The sequence below is a fragment of the Loxodonta africana genome, chromosome 3 (genome assembly GCF_030014295.1).
Source record: "Loxodonta africana isolate mLoxAfr1 chromosome 3, mLoxAfr1.hap2, whole genome shotgun sequence".
NCBI classification, from domain to species: Eukaryota; Metazoa; Chordata; class Mammalia; order Proboscidea; family Elephantidae; genus Loxodonta; species Loxodonta africana.
Genome location: NC_087344.1, coordinates 67,335,656 through 67,356,222, shown reverse-complemented (window position 1 = coordinate 67,356,222; position 20,567 = coordinate 67,335,656). Strand labels below are relative to the sequence as shown.

Below are 20,567 nucleotides of genomic sequence, written 5' to 3'. Positions count from 1 at the left end.
AATTTTCTTCTCTAAATACTACAGGTGTGTATTCCACTCCATGCTACTAATTGGCACCGAGGTGTTTTGACATCGGAGAAAGCCTCCGCCACCGGCCTCCATCCTTCCTAGGAGGCCTTGGTCGGTTCCTCGTTGTCACGGCAACCGCCGGGGCCGTACTCGGGCAGAAACGTGGAGTGACGACAGTCACTACGCCATAACCACGCGTCCCATTTGCCAGGTTATAACATGGCCGCCGCAGCAACACCCCACCCAGACTTCTCAGTAAATACCCGGGCCTGACCAGCCATGGGGCCCACTCTAGCTTAGGAAAGGGAAGACCAGATGCGCCAGCTCAGCAACCAAGATCTCCGGAAACCTCCGCACGCTTATTAGCTGCTCGGACCACTCGGGGAAGCTCGCGACCCTGTCCTGTAGCGTCACATCCGCCGACCGACTGCCTCCCCGATTGACAGTTGCAGACATCCAGTCAGAAGCGGGCCCGCCCCCAGGCCCATGCGCTGGGTGGGTTGGAGAACGGCAGGCCCCGCCCCTCGCCGACGTGTGACATCAGAGTCGCCATGTCCAGCTATCCGTACGGGCAGGTGAGTGTGTGAGGGCCCGCGGATCCACGTCCGGAGCCCGCCGGCTCTTCTTTATCTCCTTTCTCCGCGCCCTTCCCGCGCTGAGTTTCGCTTCAGCGAGGCCTTGCGGGGCAGAGAAGGGAAAAGGGACGGTCAGTCCCGCCTGTCCACGTCACGCAGCCCCGAGCGTCTGGTAGGTCGCGTCGCGCACCCCCCGACGTGGAGCACGCAAGGATTTGGGGACATTGGATCCCACAGATCCAGACTGGGACAGGCCTGGACCTTACATCCTTTCAAGGCTCCGGCGGGTTACCGGGCGCGGTCACCGGGACGTTTAGAGCACTGGTTCAGTCGCTGTCGTATTGGGCGTCGGATTAAAAATACGTTCCCGGACCTGCCCCAGACGTACTGCTGAGAATGTTCGGGATAAACCGTGGTTTTTAGCAGGCTCCACAAGTGAGCTCTTTTTAACTACTGACTTAGTCCAACACCTCCGTTTCACACATACCAAAAGTAAAACCCAGAGAACGCCCAGAGTTTATCTTAAGTCACCAGGCAGTTAAGCAGCAGAGCTGAGATCAGATCCTGGGGCGGCCTGCACGTATCTCTCGCCCACTTGCTAGCCCATCTTGATCCAGCCGAGTACACCAAAAGAAGGTGATTCAGTGTCCAGAACCCTATGTTGACAGTATAGTGGGGTGGTTAAGTGCAGTTTGGAATCAAGTCTTAGCTCTATCTCTTAAATACCTTTGTCCCCTCAGGCAAATTATTTTGCCTTCCTGAGCTGAAGTTTCTGCCTCTGTAAAACAGGGCCAAATAACAGGGTCTACTACCTCATAGAACTGTTATGAGTAGTAATGAGATGATGCTTGTAAAGCCTTTGGTACAGAGTAAGAGTACAGAGTTACCTTTTAGTATTATGATTTTTACTAGCTTCCTAGAAGGCCCGTGCTGAGAGGGCCCTCAAATATCAGCCAGTCCTTCATTTTACAGAGGAGGAATCTGAAGCCCAAAGAGTTCACACAATAATTTAGAAAATAAAACACATGTGGGAAAAACTGGGAAAAGAGCAGGTGGGTTTTACAAAGCACTTGACAGAGTATGTTTTTAGTTGCCCTCAAGTCAGCTGACTCATGGCGACCCTGTGTACAGTGTAAAATGTTGTCTGGTCCTGCGCCATCTTCATGTTCGTTTGAGTCCATGGTTGAGGCCATTGTATAGTGCCTTCCAACCTAGGGGGCCCATCTTCTGACAATATAACCTGACCCGTTGCCGTCGATTCGATTGTGACTTATAGCGGACCTATAGGACGGAGTAGAACTGCCCTATAGGGTTTCCAAGGAGCAGTTGGTGGATTCAAACTGCCAGCCTTTTGGTTAGCAGCCGAACTCTTAACCACTGCTCTGCTAGGGCTCCTCCCAGCACTGTAGTGGACAGTATTCTGTTGTGCTCCACAGGTTTTTTATTGACTAATTTCAGAAAGTAGATCGCCATGCCTTTCTTCTGGCCTGTCTTAGTCTAGAAGTTCTGCTGAAATCTGTCCGTGGTGGGTGACCCTGTTGGTATGAAATACTGGTGGCATAACGTCCAGCATCATAGCAATATGCAACAGTATGACAAACTGACAGACAGTGGTGACTGAGTATAGTCATGTTCAAAAGATGTAGCAAGAACTCTTCTAGGTTGCAGCCCTGTACAGTTTATCCAACATTTGAACCTCTGCTATCTTAGTCATCAAAGCCCTAGAGGCATGCTAGCAGGAATTATGACTCCCAACTTACAACTGAGGAATGAACATGCCCAAAGAGGCTAAGTGATGTGCCCAAGGCCACACATAGCAGGTGAGGGTGAGCGCAGGGCTGGAGCCTAGAACTCCTTTCATTGCGCCCTTTGCAGAGGGAGGAAGGAGAGAGGCCAAAGTGGCTGAGGTTAGGAGGAAGGAAGTTTTGCTTAGCATTGTTTCTCCAGCTCTGTTCTCTTGGCTGAGTTTTGTGAGGTGTTAATAGGGAAAGAATTCTGTAGTTAAATAAGTTTGGGAAATACTCTGTTAAATACAGCTGAAAAAGTCTGTTCACTACAGGACATCTCAGAATTCTTAATGTGCATTGTATATCTGCCAGAGAGGAATAAAATATGGTAGTATTTTTTCAAATGTACTTAACCACGGAACCTTCCTTTTCTATACCAGTTAACTTTTTCGTGACACCAGTGATCCTGCGGAACGTGCTTTGGTTACCATAGTGCATTGTGTCTCAGAGGTTGGTCTTCTGCATCAGGATCCCCTGGGCTCTTGTTTAAAAAAAAACACAACTTTGGACGCACCTCAGACCCGTTCTCTGCCAAGGAAGGGCCTGGGAATCTGCGTTTTAGTAAGCTTTTTGGGTAATGTTTATCCATCCTAGAAGTGGTGATGTAGAAATTAAGAGCCTGAGCTTCCAGGTTAGACAGAATTCTAACTGGGTTAGACTTCTAACCCTACTACTTAACTCGTTGTATACCCTTGGACAAACCATGTAAGGGCTCTGAGCCTCAGTTTCCTCACCTGTAAAAAGAAATCATACTTCCTAGCCGTCGTAGCACAATGATTAAGTGCTCAGCTGCCAACCCAAAGGTCAGCGATTTGAACCCACCAGAGGCTCTGCAGGAGAAAAGACCTGGCTATCTGCTCCCATAAAGATTACAGCCTAGGAAACCCTATGAGGCAGCTCTACTCTCATATAGGGTCGCCTGGGATCAGGATCCACTTGACAGCTCACAACAACCACACAACTGAAGTGAGGATGAAATGAGATAAAGTCTCTAGGGAACTTGGCACATTGTTAATTCACGGTATGTATTCAGCCATGGTGGCAGCTCTTGCTGCCGTGATTGCCGTTATCATGTCATCTTGCCTGGGTTTATGCTCAGGGTGAATTATTGAAAAGGAGCACAAAGAGAAAGTATCTGGAACAGAAAGAGAAAAAAATATTTTTTCCCCACTATACCCTCACCCGCCTATCCAGTTACTGGTACAAAGTAAGAAGGGAAGTGGGCTGTTTTAAAGCACCCAAAGGCTCAGTCGGCGCCTGTCCTCCACTCTCCCCTGTCCCGCCATTCTTATACACTCAGTACACGGTGCTAGAGGATTCCAGCCTATTGTTAGGAGTAAAACCTCCTGTAACTTTTCTTTGCCTCCAGCCCTGGGGCACTCCAGCCTCCACCAAGTGTTGGAGCAATAAAACCCAACCACCTTTGGCCCTGTGGGGGAGCCAGCATGGTGAATTTCCATGCTTAAAAGCTTGGTCTCTAAGACCAGATAGATTTAGCGTCAAATCCCAGTGCTGCCCCTTTTTTTGTTTGTTTGTTTGTTTTTGTGCTTTAAGTGAAAGTTTACAAATCAAGTCAGTCTCTCGTACAAAAACTTATACGCGCCTTGCTATGTTCTCCTAGCTGCTCTTCCCCTAATGAGACAGCATACTCCATCTCTCCACCCAGTATTCCCTGTGTCCATTCAGCCAGCTTCTGTCCCCCTAGGCCTTCACATCTCCCCTCCAGACAGGAGCTGCACACATAGTCTCATGTGTCTACTTGAGCCAAGAAGCTCACTCCTCACCAGTATCATTTTCTGTCTTCTAGTTCAGTCCAATCCCTGTCTGAAGAGTTGGCTTCGGGAACGGTTCCAGTCTTGGATTAACAGAGGATCCAGGGACCACGACCTCTGGGGTCCCTCCAGCCTCATTCAGACCATTAAGTCTGGTCTTTTTACGAGAGCTTGAGGTCTTCATCCCACCGTTCTCCTGCTCCATCAGGGATTCACTGTTGTCTGCCACTTTCTTGCAGAAGTTTCTTGTAAAAGCCTGAGGCTCAGTTTCTCCTTCTTTAAAATGGGGTTGTAACAGTACCAACCTCAGAGTTAGTGCAAAGATTAAGTGAGATAATCCATGTAAGAGTGCTTGCTGTGGTGTTTGACATATAGTGAACTACTTCAGATGGCAGAGTGATACCTTGTAGGATCAGTGTGATATTAAATAGGGTAAGTGTAAGATACTAGGAAAGCACTGGAAGGATACATAGCTCAGTCTAGGGGTACAGGAAGGCTTCTTAAAGGAAGGCCAAAATTAAATCACTAGAAGAAATTAGCTAGATGAAGAAAGGAGTGGTATTCCAGAAGAGGGAATAGCGTGCACAAAGGCCAGAAAGCAAGTAAGAGAGCCCAGTACTTCAGAGGGACTTTAAAGAGATCAGTTTAGCTACAGCAAAGAGGGAGAAAGGGTGATAAATAAGGCAAGCAAGCGAGGGCCAGATCCCCCAGGGCCTGCGTGCCTGTCTGGGGAGTGTGGCCTTCATCCTAAGAGTAGCGAGGGAGCCGCGGAAGGGCTTTGTCCCATCGGTGCTCTGGAGCTAGTACTGCGGGGTACTGTGGAGAAGGGGTTGAAGCGGGAGAGACTGGAGGCTGGGAGACCAGTTTTGAAGAGGTTGAAATCATCTAGGCTAGAGAGAACAGTGACCCGGGGAGGATGGAGAGAAGCGGGTGGATTTGGGAAGTATTCGGGAGGTAGAATTGGAAAAACTAACTGAGGTGAAGGAGAGGAGGTGTCCAGGGAGGCACTAGGGTTTTAGGTTTGGGTGACTGAATAGAAGGAGGTACCGTTCACTGAGATAGGAGCAGAGAGGGAGGAATAGATTTGGCAGGAACGTCTGGGAGGCTGCTGGACATGTGGGTCTGCAGCTCAGGAGGTAGGAAGCTGGAGAGAGATTTTGGAGTGTCAGCAGAGGTGGTAATTGAAGTCATGGGACAGTTCTTGGCTCCCTGTTTATTGGTTGCAGGTTTCTGGCTGTTAAATATTTTGGGAGGCTCTGCTGGTGAATGTTGCAGCCACTGCTGTCTTCCTGAGAGTGTTTAACCCGTCTGCATGGGCTCCAGCAGGCACGTGGTAAAGGGCTAGCTCAGGGACATAGGCTTCTGTCCGTAATGCAACCTCCTCACTTCCCCATTAGGACTCAGCATGGACCAACTTTTGATACCTCTGGACTTCACAAAGGTGTTGGGATAGAAGAATGAACCCTTAGAGCCAAAAGAAAGTCCAGAACTTTCTGAGTGGGCTACTTGGGAAGGGGTGAGCTCTCCACCTCTTGCAGGCGTGTAAACAGATTCCAGGTGGTCCTTCAGGGATTCCGTCATCAACTGAGAGGTTTACTGGAGAGTCTTTGAGGTCTCTTCAAATACTGTGGCTCTCAAACTGGGTCTGGTGCTGGGAGGAAAAAGATAAGGTTCTTCTGAGTTATGCAGACCCCGTTTTGAAGCCCAGCTTGGCCCACTCCAGCTGCGTGATCACCTGCACATCATTATTTTATTGTACTTTAGATGAAGATTTACAGAACAGACTAGTTTCTCATTAAATGACTGATACACATACTGTTTTGTGACATTGGTTGCCAACTCCATGACATGTCGATACTCTCCCCTTCTCGACCTCGGGTTCCCTATTACCAGCTTTCCTGTCCCCACCTGCCTCCTCGTCCTTGCCCCAGGGCTGGTGTGCTGCCCCTTTAGTCTAATTTTGTTTTATGGGCCTGTCTAATCTTTAGCTAGGAACCCTGGTGGCATAGTGGTTTAGAGCTATACGTGCTAACTAAAAGGTTGGCAGTTCCAATCCACCAGGCATTCCGTGAAAACTCTGTGGGGCAGTTCTACTCTGTCCTATAGGGTCACTATGAGTCAAAACTGACTTGATGGCAACGGGTTTCGTTTGGTTTTTGGAATCTTTGGCTGAAGGGAGGACCTCAGGAGCGACTTCAGTACTGGGTTAAGAAGGTGTTCAGGGACCATACTCTTGGGGTTTCTCCAGTCTCTGTCAGACCAGTAAGCCTAATCTTTTTTTTATGAGTTAGGATTTTGTTCTACGTTTTTCTCCAGCTCTCTGGGACCCTCTGTTGTGATCCCTGTCAGAGCAGTCAGTGGGGGTAACCAGGCACCATTTAGTTGTACTGGACTCGGTCTAGTGGAGGTTGTGGTGGTTGTGGCCCATCAGTCCTTTGGACTAATCTTTCCTTTGTGTCTTTGGTTTTCTCCATTTTCCCTTGCTCCTGATGGGGTGGGACCAGTGGAGCATCTTAGATGGCCTCTCACCAGCTTTTAAGATCCCAGACACTGCTCACCAAAGTAGGACGTGGGACATTTTCTTTATAAACAGTTATGCCAATTGCACCGACATGTTATTACACTCCCTGAAGCTCAGTTTCCTCATCTGTTAAATGGGGATAAAAGCCCTTACCTCACAGGACTGAGGACCAGTGAGAGCCAGCTGAACTGGAAGCACCTAGCAGAACCTCAATAATCGTTAATGGCTCCCTTGCCCGCTCCATCCCCCACCAATATATCGCGTATGGTTTATTTTTAATCAGTTGTTGTTGTTAGGTGCCGTTGAATCAATTCCGACTCATAGCGACCCGATGTGATAGTAGAACTGCCTCATAGGGTTTTCTAGGCTGTAATCTTTATGGGGGCGATTGCCAGGTCTTTCTCCTGTGGTGCTGATTGGTAGGTTTGAACCGCCAGCCTTTCAGTTAGTGACTGAGCACCTGTACCACCAGGGCTCCTTGCTGAAGACCTAGGGATAGCTTTTCAGTGGTGCTTTGAGAGCTGTGAACTCTTCCTGCCCTTCCCTTCCCCCAGGCTTGTGTTTATCAGTATGAAGCACTTTCAGGAAAACTCTCCAAAGGATTGGCAGCGTGGAGTAGGACAGAGGAATGTGGAATCAGGGATTCTGGTTTTCATTTCTGGTTCAGACTTTCACTAACAACTCGGTGGCCCTGGGAACCGTTCCACCATCTCCCCAGACTTCCTCCCCATCCTGGATTCTGCCTTAGTTGGTGGCTCCGTTTGCTTTTATCTTCTTGTCCAAGCTAGAAACCTGAGTCATTCTAGACACTTCCTTTTCCTCACTCCCTCCTCCACCTCTTCCCCAGTCTAATTAGTAGCCAAGTCATGTCTAGTCTACCTCTGAAACAGCTTCAGAATCCACCCCGTCCTCCCCATCTCCACGTCTGCTGTCTGGTTGGAGCCTTGCCTGTCCGGCACCTGAGCTCCCATCCCCACGCCCCCAGCTCATCCCCTTCACCACTGCTGGTTGATTCTCTAAACAAGGCTCTGATCACGTTCCTCCCCTATTGGAGACGCTTCTGTGGCTTCTATGGCACTCTGTTTCCTCCAGCATAAAGCCCAAACTCTTTAGAGTGGTGTTCATTTGTTCAGATATTGATGGAGACTTGCAGGTGCCAGGCACTGTGCTGGCCCCAGGGTGCTGTGATGAATGAGGCCCAGTGTCTTCCTCTCGGGGGGCTCACTGTCAGGTGGGGGAGACAGAGAGGCAGACACCAAAACACTAATAACTCACCAGCTAACTGACAGGCAGCAGGAGAGCTACTTGGCTGAGGAGTGTGGAGAGGCCTGTCTTTCTGGGTTCACACTGCGCCTTCTTCTTACCCCTGCCCTTTAGCCCATTCCCTGCCCACACTGTGCTCACTCACTGGTCTGTGCCTTTGCTTTCTTCTGCCCATCTGCATTGTGGGGAATGACTGTGCCTCAAGGTCAACACCTTCCTCTTCTCTGTCAGGGGATTGTTGGCAGGGTTCAGCAAGCAGTGCTTGTGTATGTGAGAGTGCTTTGTAAACTGTATATGTGAGGGCTCTGATTCAAGCCAGAAAGGAAAGGGGTTAGTTGCTGCCAGACAGCACCAGACCCAGCAGGTCCCTGGAATGTGGTAGCGGGAAGGTCAGACACCTGCCTGGCTGCACCTGCTTTGCTGACCTGGGGGCATTACTCAGGTGGGAGAGCTGTGCCTCCCATGAGCTTAGCCAGGTACAGTTTATAGCCTTGCTCAGGGGACTTAGAGTAGAGCAGCTACTTCCTGGCTTGGTGTCCAGCTTGTGCTCTGGGCGTGCCCAGACTCTGCAGAGTCCCCACCCACCTTCCCTCCCACACTGGAGTCTGTGCTCTGTTGCTTAAGGAAGGAGCACTGTAGTAGGAGGCAGTGGGAGCCATGACATGGGGGTTGGGGTTCTACCCTGTCTCTGCCTTCAACTTGCAGTGTGACTTGGGCTCCCCTCTCTGGGCTTAGTTTCCCCATCTGTAAAATGAGGTTAAGTGACTGGCCTCCTGGGTACCTCTCCCATCTCACCTCCCTGAAACCCCTGGGAATCTTCCTCATTCTTTGAGTTCTAGCTCAAATGCCACTTTCTTGCAGAAACCCTCCGATTTTACCTTCTTTGCTTTGCAGCCCCGTGGCCTTTGGCTTATGTCCATTTTAAACACTGGTTGCCTTATGCCTTATGTTTGTTTCCAGGCCTCTCCTGTTAACTGTGAGCCGCTTCAGGGCTGGGATGATGTCTCTCTCACCTTTATAGTTTACCCTACAGAGTTTACCTGGTCCAGGGCTTTGCTGATAATACTTAGTACAATAATAACAGTAGCAGCTATGAGTTACTGGTTGTTTGCTTTATGCCAGGCATTGTTGTAAGGACTACTTTTCTTATCATAGTGATTTTCAGATTCTTTTGAGTTGCTATGAGGTTTTTGCCAAGCCCCTCAGAGTCTAGCAAGGCAGGAGGCCCCACACAGTCAGCGCTCTAGATTGTACCCCGATGCCCTTGCCTTGGCCAGAGCAACATTCTTTATCAGTTTTATTTATTTTATCAAAAGGATTCTTGGACTAAAAATTAAACTAACAAAAGTCTGCTGCATGTATTTCTTGTAATCCGCAGAACAGTCCAAGGATAAAAGGATTATTATGTTTTACTTGTGAGGAAACGGAGATTAAGCCACTGGGCTAAGGTCATGCCCTCAGCTGGTGAGAGCACGTTTTGAACCGAGATCTGTCTTGACTTTATTGTGAAGGACTTTATTGACACTAACGATGGCAGCTTCCAGGGAGGAAGAGCTCCCGCAATGCTGAGTAGGAAGTGGAAGGCCTGCTGCCTGCCCTTCCCCAAGAAGCCCCCGTTCCTTGGGCCTGCCTTTCAGTGAAGTGTGAATTTGGCCTTAGCCTTGAGGTTAACTGTTTCAGAAGCTGTCAAACACAGAAAAGAGAGAAAAGCCAGGCTCTCAGTCGTTAGGCCACTGGTGTGCCTTACAGGTTGATCCAGAACATGTCTACATGGTACTGCCTTCAGAGCCAGACCCAGTTGCCCTCTGTGCCTCTGAGCCCAGCCTGTCTGCAGATGTGTGGGGCTGTGCTCTACCAGGCCCTGTGCTGGCCATTTAGACAGATGGAGCCCAACACTCTGAGCCTCAGGGATGCTGGGGTGGGGGGGGGGGTGGGGGGAGCCCGAGGGCCAGAGAGGAAATGCCCCATGTATGCTCTGATGCACAAATGCCAGCCCTTCCCTGCAGTCTGTATGTGTGACTTCTGGGCCTGAGTTTCCTTCTCCGTAGCAGGGGCTATTATTAATAGGTAATATGTATCGAGTGCTTATTCTGCTAGGGCCTGTGTTGAAGTGCTTCATGTGACTGGTTTTACTTCAGTCATGTACCAATCTGGGTGGTAGGGCTATTATTATTCCTTTCTTACAGCAGAGGGTACTGAGGCTTAGAGAAGGTAAGTCATTAGTCCCGTTAACTAGATGGCAGAACTTGAACCTGAACTGGGTCATTTGGACTCTTTAACTATTGTACTGTATTGCATTAGGGATAGGCTCTCCCCTGCCTGCCTCACAGAGCCATGAGTGAGGATGGGGGAGTGTTTTAGCTCCATAAGGTAGAGTAGGCAAGGAAGATGTGCTCTAGGTAGCCCATGCTGTGGATACTTCGATTATACTGATAAGGATCAGGGGCTGTGTGGTGGAGACCACATTCGTGCTGTGGGTTCTGCAGCTAAAGCTGGGCACCACAGGGTGCGGCTTTGTAATTCTATTCATTTGTCTGCTCACCCATATAATAATAAGTATTTACTGACCATCCATTTTGCACTGGGGGTTCGGGGGCTGGGGATGAAGTGGCAAACCAGGCATGATCCCAGGCCTTGCGGAGCCCCTTGATGTACGGAAAAAAGGAGTCCAGAGGGTAGGATTCCAGCCCTAACTCTGCAAGTCGTTGACGATGTGACCTTGGGTAAGTCATAGCTCATCTAGGAGCCTAGAGTTCCCCATCTGAGCAATGGGATCATTGCCCTGCCTACAGGATGCGTGGAGAGAATGGCAGGGAAAGTGCTTTATGACTGTGAAGTGCCATGCTGTGGCTAATGTCTGGCTCCACCATTCTGACTGATATCTTGCTCTTCTCACAGGGCTGCCCAGGAGCTGCAGGACAAGCACCCGGAGCTCCTCCGGGTAGCTACTACCCTACGCCCCCCCATGGTGGAGGGCAGTATGGAAGTGGAGTACCTCCTGGTGGTGGTTATGGGGGCCCTGCCCCTGGGGGACCTTATGGACCACCAGCTGGTGGAGGACCCTACGGACACCCCAACCCTGGAGGACTCCCCTCTGGAACTCCAGGAGGACCTTATGGTGGTGCAGCCCCAGGGAGCCCCTATGGTCAGCCACCTCCAAACTCTTACAGTGCCCAACAGCCTGGGCCTTATGGGCACGGACCTCCTCCAGGTAAGTAGGGATCTAGACTCTGGGTTTCTCTGACCTGGTTCTGAGTTATCCAGGGCCTACACTTGCCCTTCTTGTGGGTGTGTAGGCAGCCTGGTCTCTGGCATCTTAGCATCTTGTATCCTGCCTTAGCTTGCTAATCAGCAGAACGAGATATCTGTTGGTTAGCTTTGCTGTGGTGACAGCAACCCTAAATCCCTTTGGCTTACAGTAGGAAACATTTCACACTCACACTTGATTTAGTCTTGCTTAAATACTGGTAGCTATGGGTTGGCTGCTGAAGTTCTGTTCCACGTGTCTTTTTGTTCTGGGACCCAGACTGAAGTAGCAGCCCCTGTTTGGGACATGCTGTTCTTGTGGCAGCGGAAAAGCGCAGGAGGGCTAGCAAGATGCATGAAGTACTGTCTGCCTTGTCCACTTACCTTCTATCGGCCAAAGCACCTCCTCCAGTCATACCTGACATCCACAGGGTGGGAGTGTATCCTCCCCTGGAGGAGGGCTCTGCACATCACCGGTGGGAGAGGATGTACCATGCTTACAGGGAAGTGGGGGTTAGGAAATAACTGGAGGCAATAATACAGTCCCCCACTCCTGTGTAAGGGAGACTGGCACTACGTATAGAAGAACGAGGTAGCCTAGTTGTTGATATCGCTAGTGGGCCCTTGAGATAAAGCCACTTACTGACTTAATTGAATGACTTCACTTCTTTAAGCCTCTTCACGTAGCAGTGTTCACATCTGTAAAATGGGGGCAATGCCATTATCTCAAGGTTATTACAAGGCTTAAATGAGAAGGTGCAGGCAAGCACTGGGCACAGTGTCTGACACATATTAAAGACTTAGTAAACAGTACCTTTTATTAATTATGTGTTTAAAATGCCCTGTGAGAGTGCCATTCTCACCAAAGAAGGTTTACCAGTAGGTATTTGGCATTTAATGTGGTAGCAGACGTGGCAAGGGCCTTTCTACTAAAAGATGCTGAGACAGCTGGGAGAAAGAGAGTGGAATAGGGGGAAGATAAAGAGCAGAGATACTAAAGGTGAGGTTCTGGATAGCACAGGGGAGGGACAGGGGGCTGGACATCCAGTAGAAGCAGAGAGTCCTGGGTCGAGGCTTCAGCTTTAGTGAAGATTTCTGAGTAGTCTCAGATGAAGGGGCAGAGAAGGTAGCTGGCCAGTCCCTTGCTTCCCCTCAATTCAGTCAGCCCCTTTGTAGAATGACTGTTCCCGGAAAGCCAAGTCACCAGCAAGGGAACTTGGGACCACTGTTGTGCATCTGCAGGGCCTCCAGGGGCTGGCACTGCTGGGAAGCTAGCATCTTAGCATCTATGCCCAGGCAGGTATTCCTGAGGGAGGTGCTTCAACCTTGGGGTTCTGAGAACTGTGAGCCAGTGGCATTTATCTTGCCGAGCCCAGAGCTCCTGGCATTTTGCTTTCAGCTCAGCAGCTTCATGGTGGATTTCATCATCTTTTTGAAGTCTTGTCTCTGAGCCCACATGAGGTCATTGCAAAGAATAGGACCCCTGACTGTGAGGGGCCTGAGGCCAGCCGTGATCTCTGTGGCTGCTCGGCCTCTGTGGCAGCTTCCTCCCGCCTGGCCGCCTGTCTCTTCTCCAGTGCAGCTGGTGGCACTCCGGAGCTGTACTTCTTGAAGTGTGCTTTGTGTATCACCTGCATCAGAGCCACCTGTGAGGCCACCTGTCAGGCCTACTGAATCCAGAATATAAAGTCTGAGAACCACTGCTCTGGCAGACAGGTTTGACCATATCCCTTCCCACTTAAAAGCTATTCAAGGTACCTCACTGCCCACAGGGAAGATCCTAAGGCACTCGAGCCCAAAGGGCATTTCCAGCCTCCTCACCTGCCATCCTTCCTTCCCTTCTGTCAACCCAAGACTCTTTAGAATGCTTTGAACATACTCTCTGCCTTTGCCACACACTTTTCTTTATCTTGATTCCTTATCATCCTTTCAGACCCAGTTGTAATGTCCCTTCTTCCGTGGAGATGTGTCTGACAGACAAGCTCTTCGCTAAGAATTTTGTTTTGCTGTTGTCTCATTTAATCATCACAACAGCACTGAAAAGTGGGCTCATTTTAGGAACAGGGAAATCAGTAGTCAGAAAATTAAACATACTGCCTAAGGTCACACAAGCTAGTACGGACCAGAGTCAGGATTTGAATCCAGCTCTGCTTTGATTCCAAAGCCTGAGCTCTTCCACACAAATCACCAGACCACACATATTACGGAGACTCTCCACAGGACTGTGGGCGCTTGCTCCCCTAGGACACAGCTGCTACTCTAGGACAGTGGGTGGGGCCTGCCTGGATTTCCCCTTCCAAGGAGGCCAGACCAGTCACTTGGTCAAGCAAACCCTTCTTCTCTGCCCTCACTATTTGGGAGAGGCAGTAATTTTTGTGGTCCACACCTGAAGGAATCCACAGTCATTATACCGAAAAGAATTGTTCGACGTTCAGCCATTCAAAAGGTAACATATGATCAGGAACTGATGGTACTGAAGGAAGAAGTCTAAGCTGCACTGAAGGCATGGGCAGAGAGCAAGGCTCCAGGAGTTGACGGAATATCAATTGAGATATTTCAACAAACAGATGCCACACTGGAACTGCTCACTCGTCTGTGCCAAGAAATTTGGAAGACAGCTACCTGGCCAACCAACTGGAAGAGAGCCATATTTATGCCGCTTCCCAAGAAAGTTGATCCAACTGAATGGAGAAATTATCAAACAATATCATTAGTACCATACACAAGCAAAATTTTGCTGAAGATCGTTCAAAAGTGGCTACAGCAGTATATTGACAGGGGACTGCCAGAAATTCAGGCCGGATTCAGAAGAGGACGTGGAACCAGGGATATCAATGCTAATGTCAGAAGGATCCTGGCTGAAAGCAGAGAATACCAGAAGGATGTTTACCTGTTTTTTATTGACTATGTGAAGGGATTTGACTGTGTGAATTGTAACAAATTATGGATGACATTGTGAAGAATGGGAATTCCAGAACACTTAATAGTGCTCATGAGGAACCTGTACATAGATCAAAAGGCAGTTGTTTGGACAGAACAAGGGATACTGCATGATTTAAAGTCAGGAAAGGTGTGCGTCAGGGTTGTATCCTTTCACCATACCTATTCAGTCTGTATGCAGAGCAAATAATCTGAGAAACGACTATATGAAGAACAGGGCATCGGGATTGGAGGAAGACTCATCAACAACCTGAGATATGCAGATGACACAACCTTGCTTGCTGAAAGTGAAGAGGACCTGAAGCACTAGCTGGTGAACATCAAAGACCGCAGCTTTCAGTATGGATTATATCTCAACATAAAGAAAACAAAAATTCTCACAACTGGACCAATAAGCAGCATCATGATAAACATGATAAACAACATGATAAAAGATTGAAGTTGTCAAGGATTTCATTTTACTTGGATCCACGATCAACACCCATGGAAGCAGCAGTCAGGAAATCATAGGTGCATTGCATTGGGCAAATCTGCTGCAAAGGACCTCTTCAAAGTGCTGAAAAGCAAGGATGTCACCTTGAAGACTAAGGTGCGCCTGACCCAAGCCATGGTATTTTCAGCCGCATCATGCGCATGTGAAAGCTGGACAATGAATAAGGAAGACAGACGAAGAATTGACGCCTTTGAATTGTGGTGTTGAAGAATACTGAATATACCATGGACTGCCAAAAGAACCAACAAATCTGTCTTGGAAGAAGTACAACCAGAATGCTCCTTAGAAGCAAGGTTGGGGAGACTGCATCTTACACACTGTGGACATGTTGTCAGGAGGGATCAGTCCCTGAGAAGGACATCATGCTTGGTAAAGCACAGGGTCAGCGGAAAAGGGGAAGACCCTCAACGAGATGGATTGACACAGTGGCTGCAACGGTGGGTTCAAGCATAAAAACAATTGTGAGCATTGTGCGGGACTGGGCAGTGTTTCATTCTGTTGTACATAGGGTTGCTATGAGTCAGAACCGACTCAATGGCACCTGACAACAACAACACAACACAACACAACTGCTCAAGCCATCTCTCTTACTCCCTTGTGTTTGTGGCCATTAGCTTTGCCAGTAGGTAAAGTCAGTAGGTTTACCAATACCACATAACTCTGGCTTTTTCCTAGATAGACTTCTTTTTCTATTTCACTTTAATCTACCACCTTCTGCCCTTACCTTCCAACCCACTCCTGCTTATCTTTCCAAATGAATGCAACTTTCCACCAATCTCCCTACACAGAAAATTACTTTAACCATGACTCAACAATAATAATCAGCAGTTATATAGTACTTGGATTGTGCCAAGTGCTGATTCAAGGGTTTTCACGTGTTAACTCATGTAATCGTTACAGTAACCTTATGAAGTAGGTGCTGCTGTTGCTCTCATTTTACAGATAAGAACACTGAGGCACAGAGAGTTTTAAGTAACTTAACCAAGATCACCAAATGGGGGAGCTGGGATTTGAACTGTGAAGCTGACTCCAGAGTCAGTGCTCAGATACTCCGTGCGCATGGATTGAGCATCTTCCCTTCCTGTGCCCCGCCCTGTGTTAGGTCCTGGGAGTCTGGAGATGAGTTAGGCTGGGATCCCACCCACAACTTGTTCTACATCTAGTCTGGTAGGGGTTGGAGACATGTACACAGTGGAGAGTGGTCAGGGCCATAAGAGAGATGGGGGAGGGGCTGCAAAAGAGAGGGGGAGGAGTCATGTCCACAGAGAGAATGGGGAAGGCTTCATGGAGGGAGCAGCATTTTGTTTGGGCCTCGAAGGATGCACAGGAAATGGAGGCCAAGAGATGAGGGGGAGGTGGACACAAGGCGGAGGGAACAGGTGAACAAAGGCTCAGAATGGGAGCTTGCAGAGTGTACTGTAAGAGCAAGCACAGCGCGTCACTGGGGCTGGGGCAGAGTCGTGAGGGGACTGTAGTGGGGATAGAGCAGGAGGTAGAGCTGGAGAGGTGGACAAGGGTGAACCCCAGGTAAGGACTCCTGAATGCTATCCTGAAGATGTTGGATGTATTTTATAGGCAGCAGGGAGCCTCTGAAGAGTTTTAAGTTGAGGTGGTGATGAGAATAGAGATTTTACAAAGTTTACTCTTGTAGCAAGTGAAGGATGGTAGAGGGTAGCTGCAAGGATGATTTGATAAAGATTCTGTTTGTTACAGTGGTCCAGATGGGTGGTGTCTGCACCAGGACAGGGGCAGTGGGAACAGGGAGGAGGAGATACCTGCGTGTGGAACTGACAGAATTGGGCAGCTGTTTGGATGTTTGGGACAAGGAAGGTGTCAAAGATGTCTTCAGGGAGATTGGAGATGGGGGCATGCTTGGAGATGATGGGGAAGGAGGAAAGGTAGAGCTGGGAGGCCCCCCACACTCTGGCAGCTCCTAATAGAAGATGTCAAATGTTCACTGTGCCGGGCCCTGATTCAGGCACAGGGAAATTGGATGGATCAGACATGGTTCCCACCCTGGAGAGTTCCCCACTGCTGTGGCTCTTAAAATATTTGGCTCTGGGCTGTGCATGTTAGGTGCTCAGCAAAAGTTTTTAGGTCCCCAGTCTGTGGAGAAGATAAAATTCTCCTTTTCAGCAAATTCTGCTGCTGCTGGAGGGGAACAAGCCCCTGTTCGTTGTTGTTGTTGTCAATTGCCATCAAGTTGATTCCACCTCACGGCAAGCCCATGTGTGCAGAGTAGAACTGTGCTCCCTAGGGTTTTCAAGGCCATTTCCTTTCAGAAGCAGATTGCCAGACCTTATCTTCCAAGGCACCTCTGGGTGGCATCAAACCTCCAACCTTTCTGTTAGTAGTTAAGTGCTTAACTGTTTGTGCCACCCGAAGACTCCTCCTGGTCCTTAGAAACTTAAATAGAGAAGTGACTGGAGCAGTATAGGAAGCACCTGAAGAAATCAACTGCAAATATTTATGAGTCTGCACCTAAGGCTATCGTCCATCAGAGTAAGGACGTGGGCTTGATGGGAAGCAGCAGGTAGGTAGATTTGTAAGGCTTTGTGGACGGGGAAACCTGTAGCCAAGGAGGCTCTGAGGCCTGCCCTTCCCAGCATTTCTGAGATGCCTGGATTGGCCCTCAGGCCTGGGTCTGGCTGCCCTGTTTGTGCTGCTTCCTCCAGGTGGCGCCCCTCCCAATGTGGATCCTGAGGCCTACTCCTGGTTTCAATCGGTTGACTCCGATCACAGTGGCTACATCTCCATCAAGGAACTGAAGCAGGCTCTGGTCAATTCCAACTGGTCCTCATTCAATGACGAGACATGCCTCATGATGATAAGTGAGTCCCAGCCCTTCCTGTGGCCTGAGCTGGTTAGAGCCCCCTGCGGTCTGACAGTAGGTGGGTGGGCACCTACTCTGACAGAAGAGTCGCCTTTGGCTAGGGAGGGTTTCAGGGGAGAAGCTGTGCTCAAGGTGAGATTCCCTAGACTGAGAGCTCTGTCCCTTAGATCTTCTCAAATTCTAGACCCTGCTGTGTCACAGACTCAGTTTCCCATTCTGCAATATGGAATTCCCTGTCCCAGCAGGAGATGGTAGGAAGGGCACCAGCATAGATCAGGGTCTTGATGCTTAGCTAACACGCCTGCAGAGAAAATTCTGGGTGCAACCCTGGAAGTGGTGGGGCTGGAGGGTGGCTGAGGTGGAGAGTGGTGCAACATTTGGTGAGGGTCTGTCTTGGGTGAGAGAGATCTGGGCCCAAGGCCTGTGCTTCCATGAATGTCTCCTGCTTTAGCCCGGGGAGAAGGGCTGCCTCAGTGGCCCTCTGTTTCGAAGCCATCTTCCCCTCGTCTCCCACCTTCCCCTCAGATATGTTTGACAAGACCAAGTCAGGCCGCATCGACGTCTACGGCTTCTCTGCCCTGTGGCAATTCATCCAGCAGTGGAAGAACCTCTTCCAGCAGTATGACCGGGACCGCTCAGGCTCCATCAGCTACACGGAGCTGCAGCAAGGTGAGGGCTGTGGCAGGGGCATGGTGGGCAGGGCAGAGCTCGACTTTTCTCTCCCTAGGGCAAAGGAAGGGGGTTTTCTCTAGCTTCTACTCCCCAATGTGCCAGCTGCACTACAAAATGCTGCCCTCAGCGCAGCCCCACACCCGGCCCCTTCTGTGAGCTGGCTGGGGCGTTGAGTAGTGGAGGTGCTCACAGCAGACTTTTGTGTCTCTGCCCTGTGTGCCCCTCCTCTCCAGCTCTGTCCCAGATGGGCTACAACCTGAGCCCGCAGTTTACCCAGCTCCTGGTCTCCCGCTACTGCCCGCGCTCTGCCAATCCCTCCATGCAGCTGGACCGCTTCATCCAGGTGTGTACCCAGCTGCAAGTGCTGACTGAGGCCTTCAGGGAGAAAGACACAGCTGTACAGGGCAACATTCGGCTCAGCTTCGAGGACTTCGTCACCATGACAGCCTCTCGGATGCTTTGACCCCACCCATCTGTAGAGTGGCATGCACTGGGGACCTGTCCTGGCTCATGAGAGTGGAAGAAGCATGTGAGCCTCTCTCCTTTTCCTGCCCTTCCTAGAAAAAGATTCTCTCTTGCCTGATGCAGCACTCTTCCCAAAAAGAGTTAGGAGTCCTGTGTCACCGAGGCCACAGGTAGGAGTGAGACATGAGGACAGGACTAGACATCAACTGTCCTTACAGCCGTGAACATCTAAATGGCACAGCCTCACACCAGGAGCAGGAGAGGCTGGTCAGTGCAGCGCTCTCCCTTCCCCACCCTGACCCCAGTGGGAAGTGCTCGTTACACTGTTAGCACCTGTGTTCCCTCAGCCATGTTATCCTGTCAGATGAGCCCAGCTTCTCCGAAGTGGAATCTGACCAAGCATGAGAGAGGTATGCCTGTGGGACCAGTGTGTTTGACATCACCATCGCCATCACCCACACCCACAAGTCCTGTGCACTAACTTCTAGCTGCCTGGAGGCTGTCCCTGCTTGGGGAACTTGGACAATGTGCTCCCTGGGTATCTTTGGCCAGGCTACTGTTCTCCCAGCTTGGATTCTTACTTGTCTGCCATGCTCTGCTTGGTTTCAGTCCTCAGGGGACAGTTGCCACGTCCCACAGCCAACATTTTTATTTGCCGTTTTTTCATTTGGGGCCAAAAGTCCAGTGAAACTGTAAGCTTCAATAAAAGAATGACACTCTGAAGTTCCACGTTTTCCATCATGCCTTCCCAGCTACAGGTTCATCGTTCTTCCATTCAGTCACTCATTTATTCTTTCATTCAAGGGATATTTAAGTACATGCTGTAGAGCAAACTCTGCAGTAAGAAGGTGCTCAGAGGGTGTGACCTAAGTGGGGCTGCTCTCATTTGCCAGGGTGCAGTTGAAGCATAGTGCAGCAGGTTGGCCGGAGGGCCTGCCAGCTTCATTGCCATAGAGCCTGGGGGCAGCTCCAGAAGCAGGCTGTACCATAGCAGTCTTTTGGTTGGCATTCTGGGCTAGAGGCACTGGAGCAGCCACCCCAAACTTTTCACAGTATGCTCTTCTTATTACCTCAGGCCCTGGTTTTATACTCCAGACAAACCAAATTTATTAAGTTGTACCTTTCCTCCCATTTTTATTAAGCATGGACATACGTACTTGCTAGTTGGAGCCTCAGATCAGCATGATAACCCATCTACAGTGAGCTGACATAATTTCAGTCAAAAGCCAAGACAGCAGACTTTCTAGTTTGCCTGGGGGGCTTACTTATCCTGGGGAATGCTGGGATTATCCTTTGACTTTCTGAGATAAAGGTAAGAGCTTGAGGCCCTAAGCAGAGCTCCTGTTCCTGCAGTGGGTGGCTGGGGGAAGTAGCTGTGACTGTCTTGCAGCTCAGTGAGGCCCAGCAGGTATGTTGGGCTCAGCCAGCTCAGCCCTCTTCTCTGAGCTGCTGTATGGGATGAAATCCAGCTCCCAGAGGCTAGCGCCCATACAGAGCTGGAATCGCCTCCATGCCCCTGTGAGTCCAGCCTCTGTTTGCCAGCCTCCAATAACAGAGAGCTCAGTGTCTTTCCAGGCAGCCCGTTTCCTCCTTGACTGGTAGAAATTTTTTCCTAGTGTGGATTCTAAATCCTGCCACCTTGAAACCACCACCATTGTCTCTGGTTTTCTCTCCCTGGACATCCAGAATATACATCACCCCTTTCCGTCCTTGAGCTCTCTAGATACCTGGAGACCGCCACCACATTTCCCTAAGTTCTCCCATCCCTAGGCTGGATAGCCCCAGGCCCTTCAGCAAGATTTCAGTTCCCTTTGCCATCCTGGTCACCTCTTCTGAATTTTCTCCAGTTCATCTGAGTCCTCCAGAGTGGATGCCTAAGGCCCACCGTGGTGCTGGGTTCAACCAGCAGAGGGTATGGTAGAACTCCGGGTGGAAGGAGCTTAGGTCACATCTTTGTTCCCATTGAGCCAACTGTCTATTAAAACTCGTCT

At 49.7% G+C, this 20,567-nt stretch overlaps 1 protein-coding gene across 1 annotated transcript; it reads left to right on the top strand.

Moving 5' to 3' along the window:
• Nucleotides 1-305: 305 nt before the first annotated feature.
• Nucleotides 306-19,299, top strand: PEF1 (penta-EF-hand domain containing 1). Its single transcript, XM_010595155.3, has 5 exons — nt 306-584; nt 10,826-11,138; nt 17,282-17,437; nt 17,965-18,108; nt 18,345-19,299. The coding sequence occupies exons 1-5, from the start codon at nt 561-563 to the stop codon at nt 18,572-18,574; spliced, it is 867 nt and encodes a 288-aa protein (XP_010593457.1). The 5' UTR covers nt 306-560; the 3' UTR covers nt 18,575-19,299.
• Nucleotides 19,300-20,567: the final 1,268 nt, after the last annotated feature.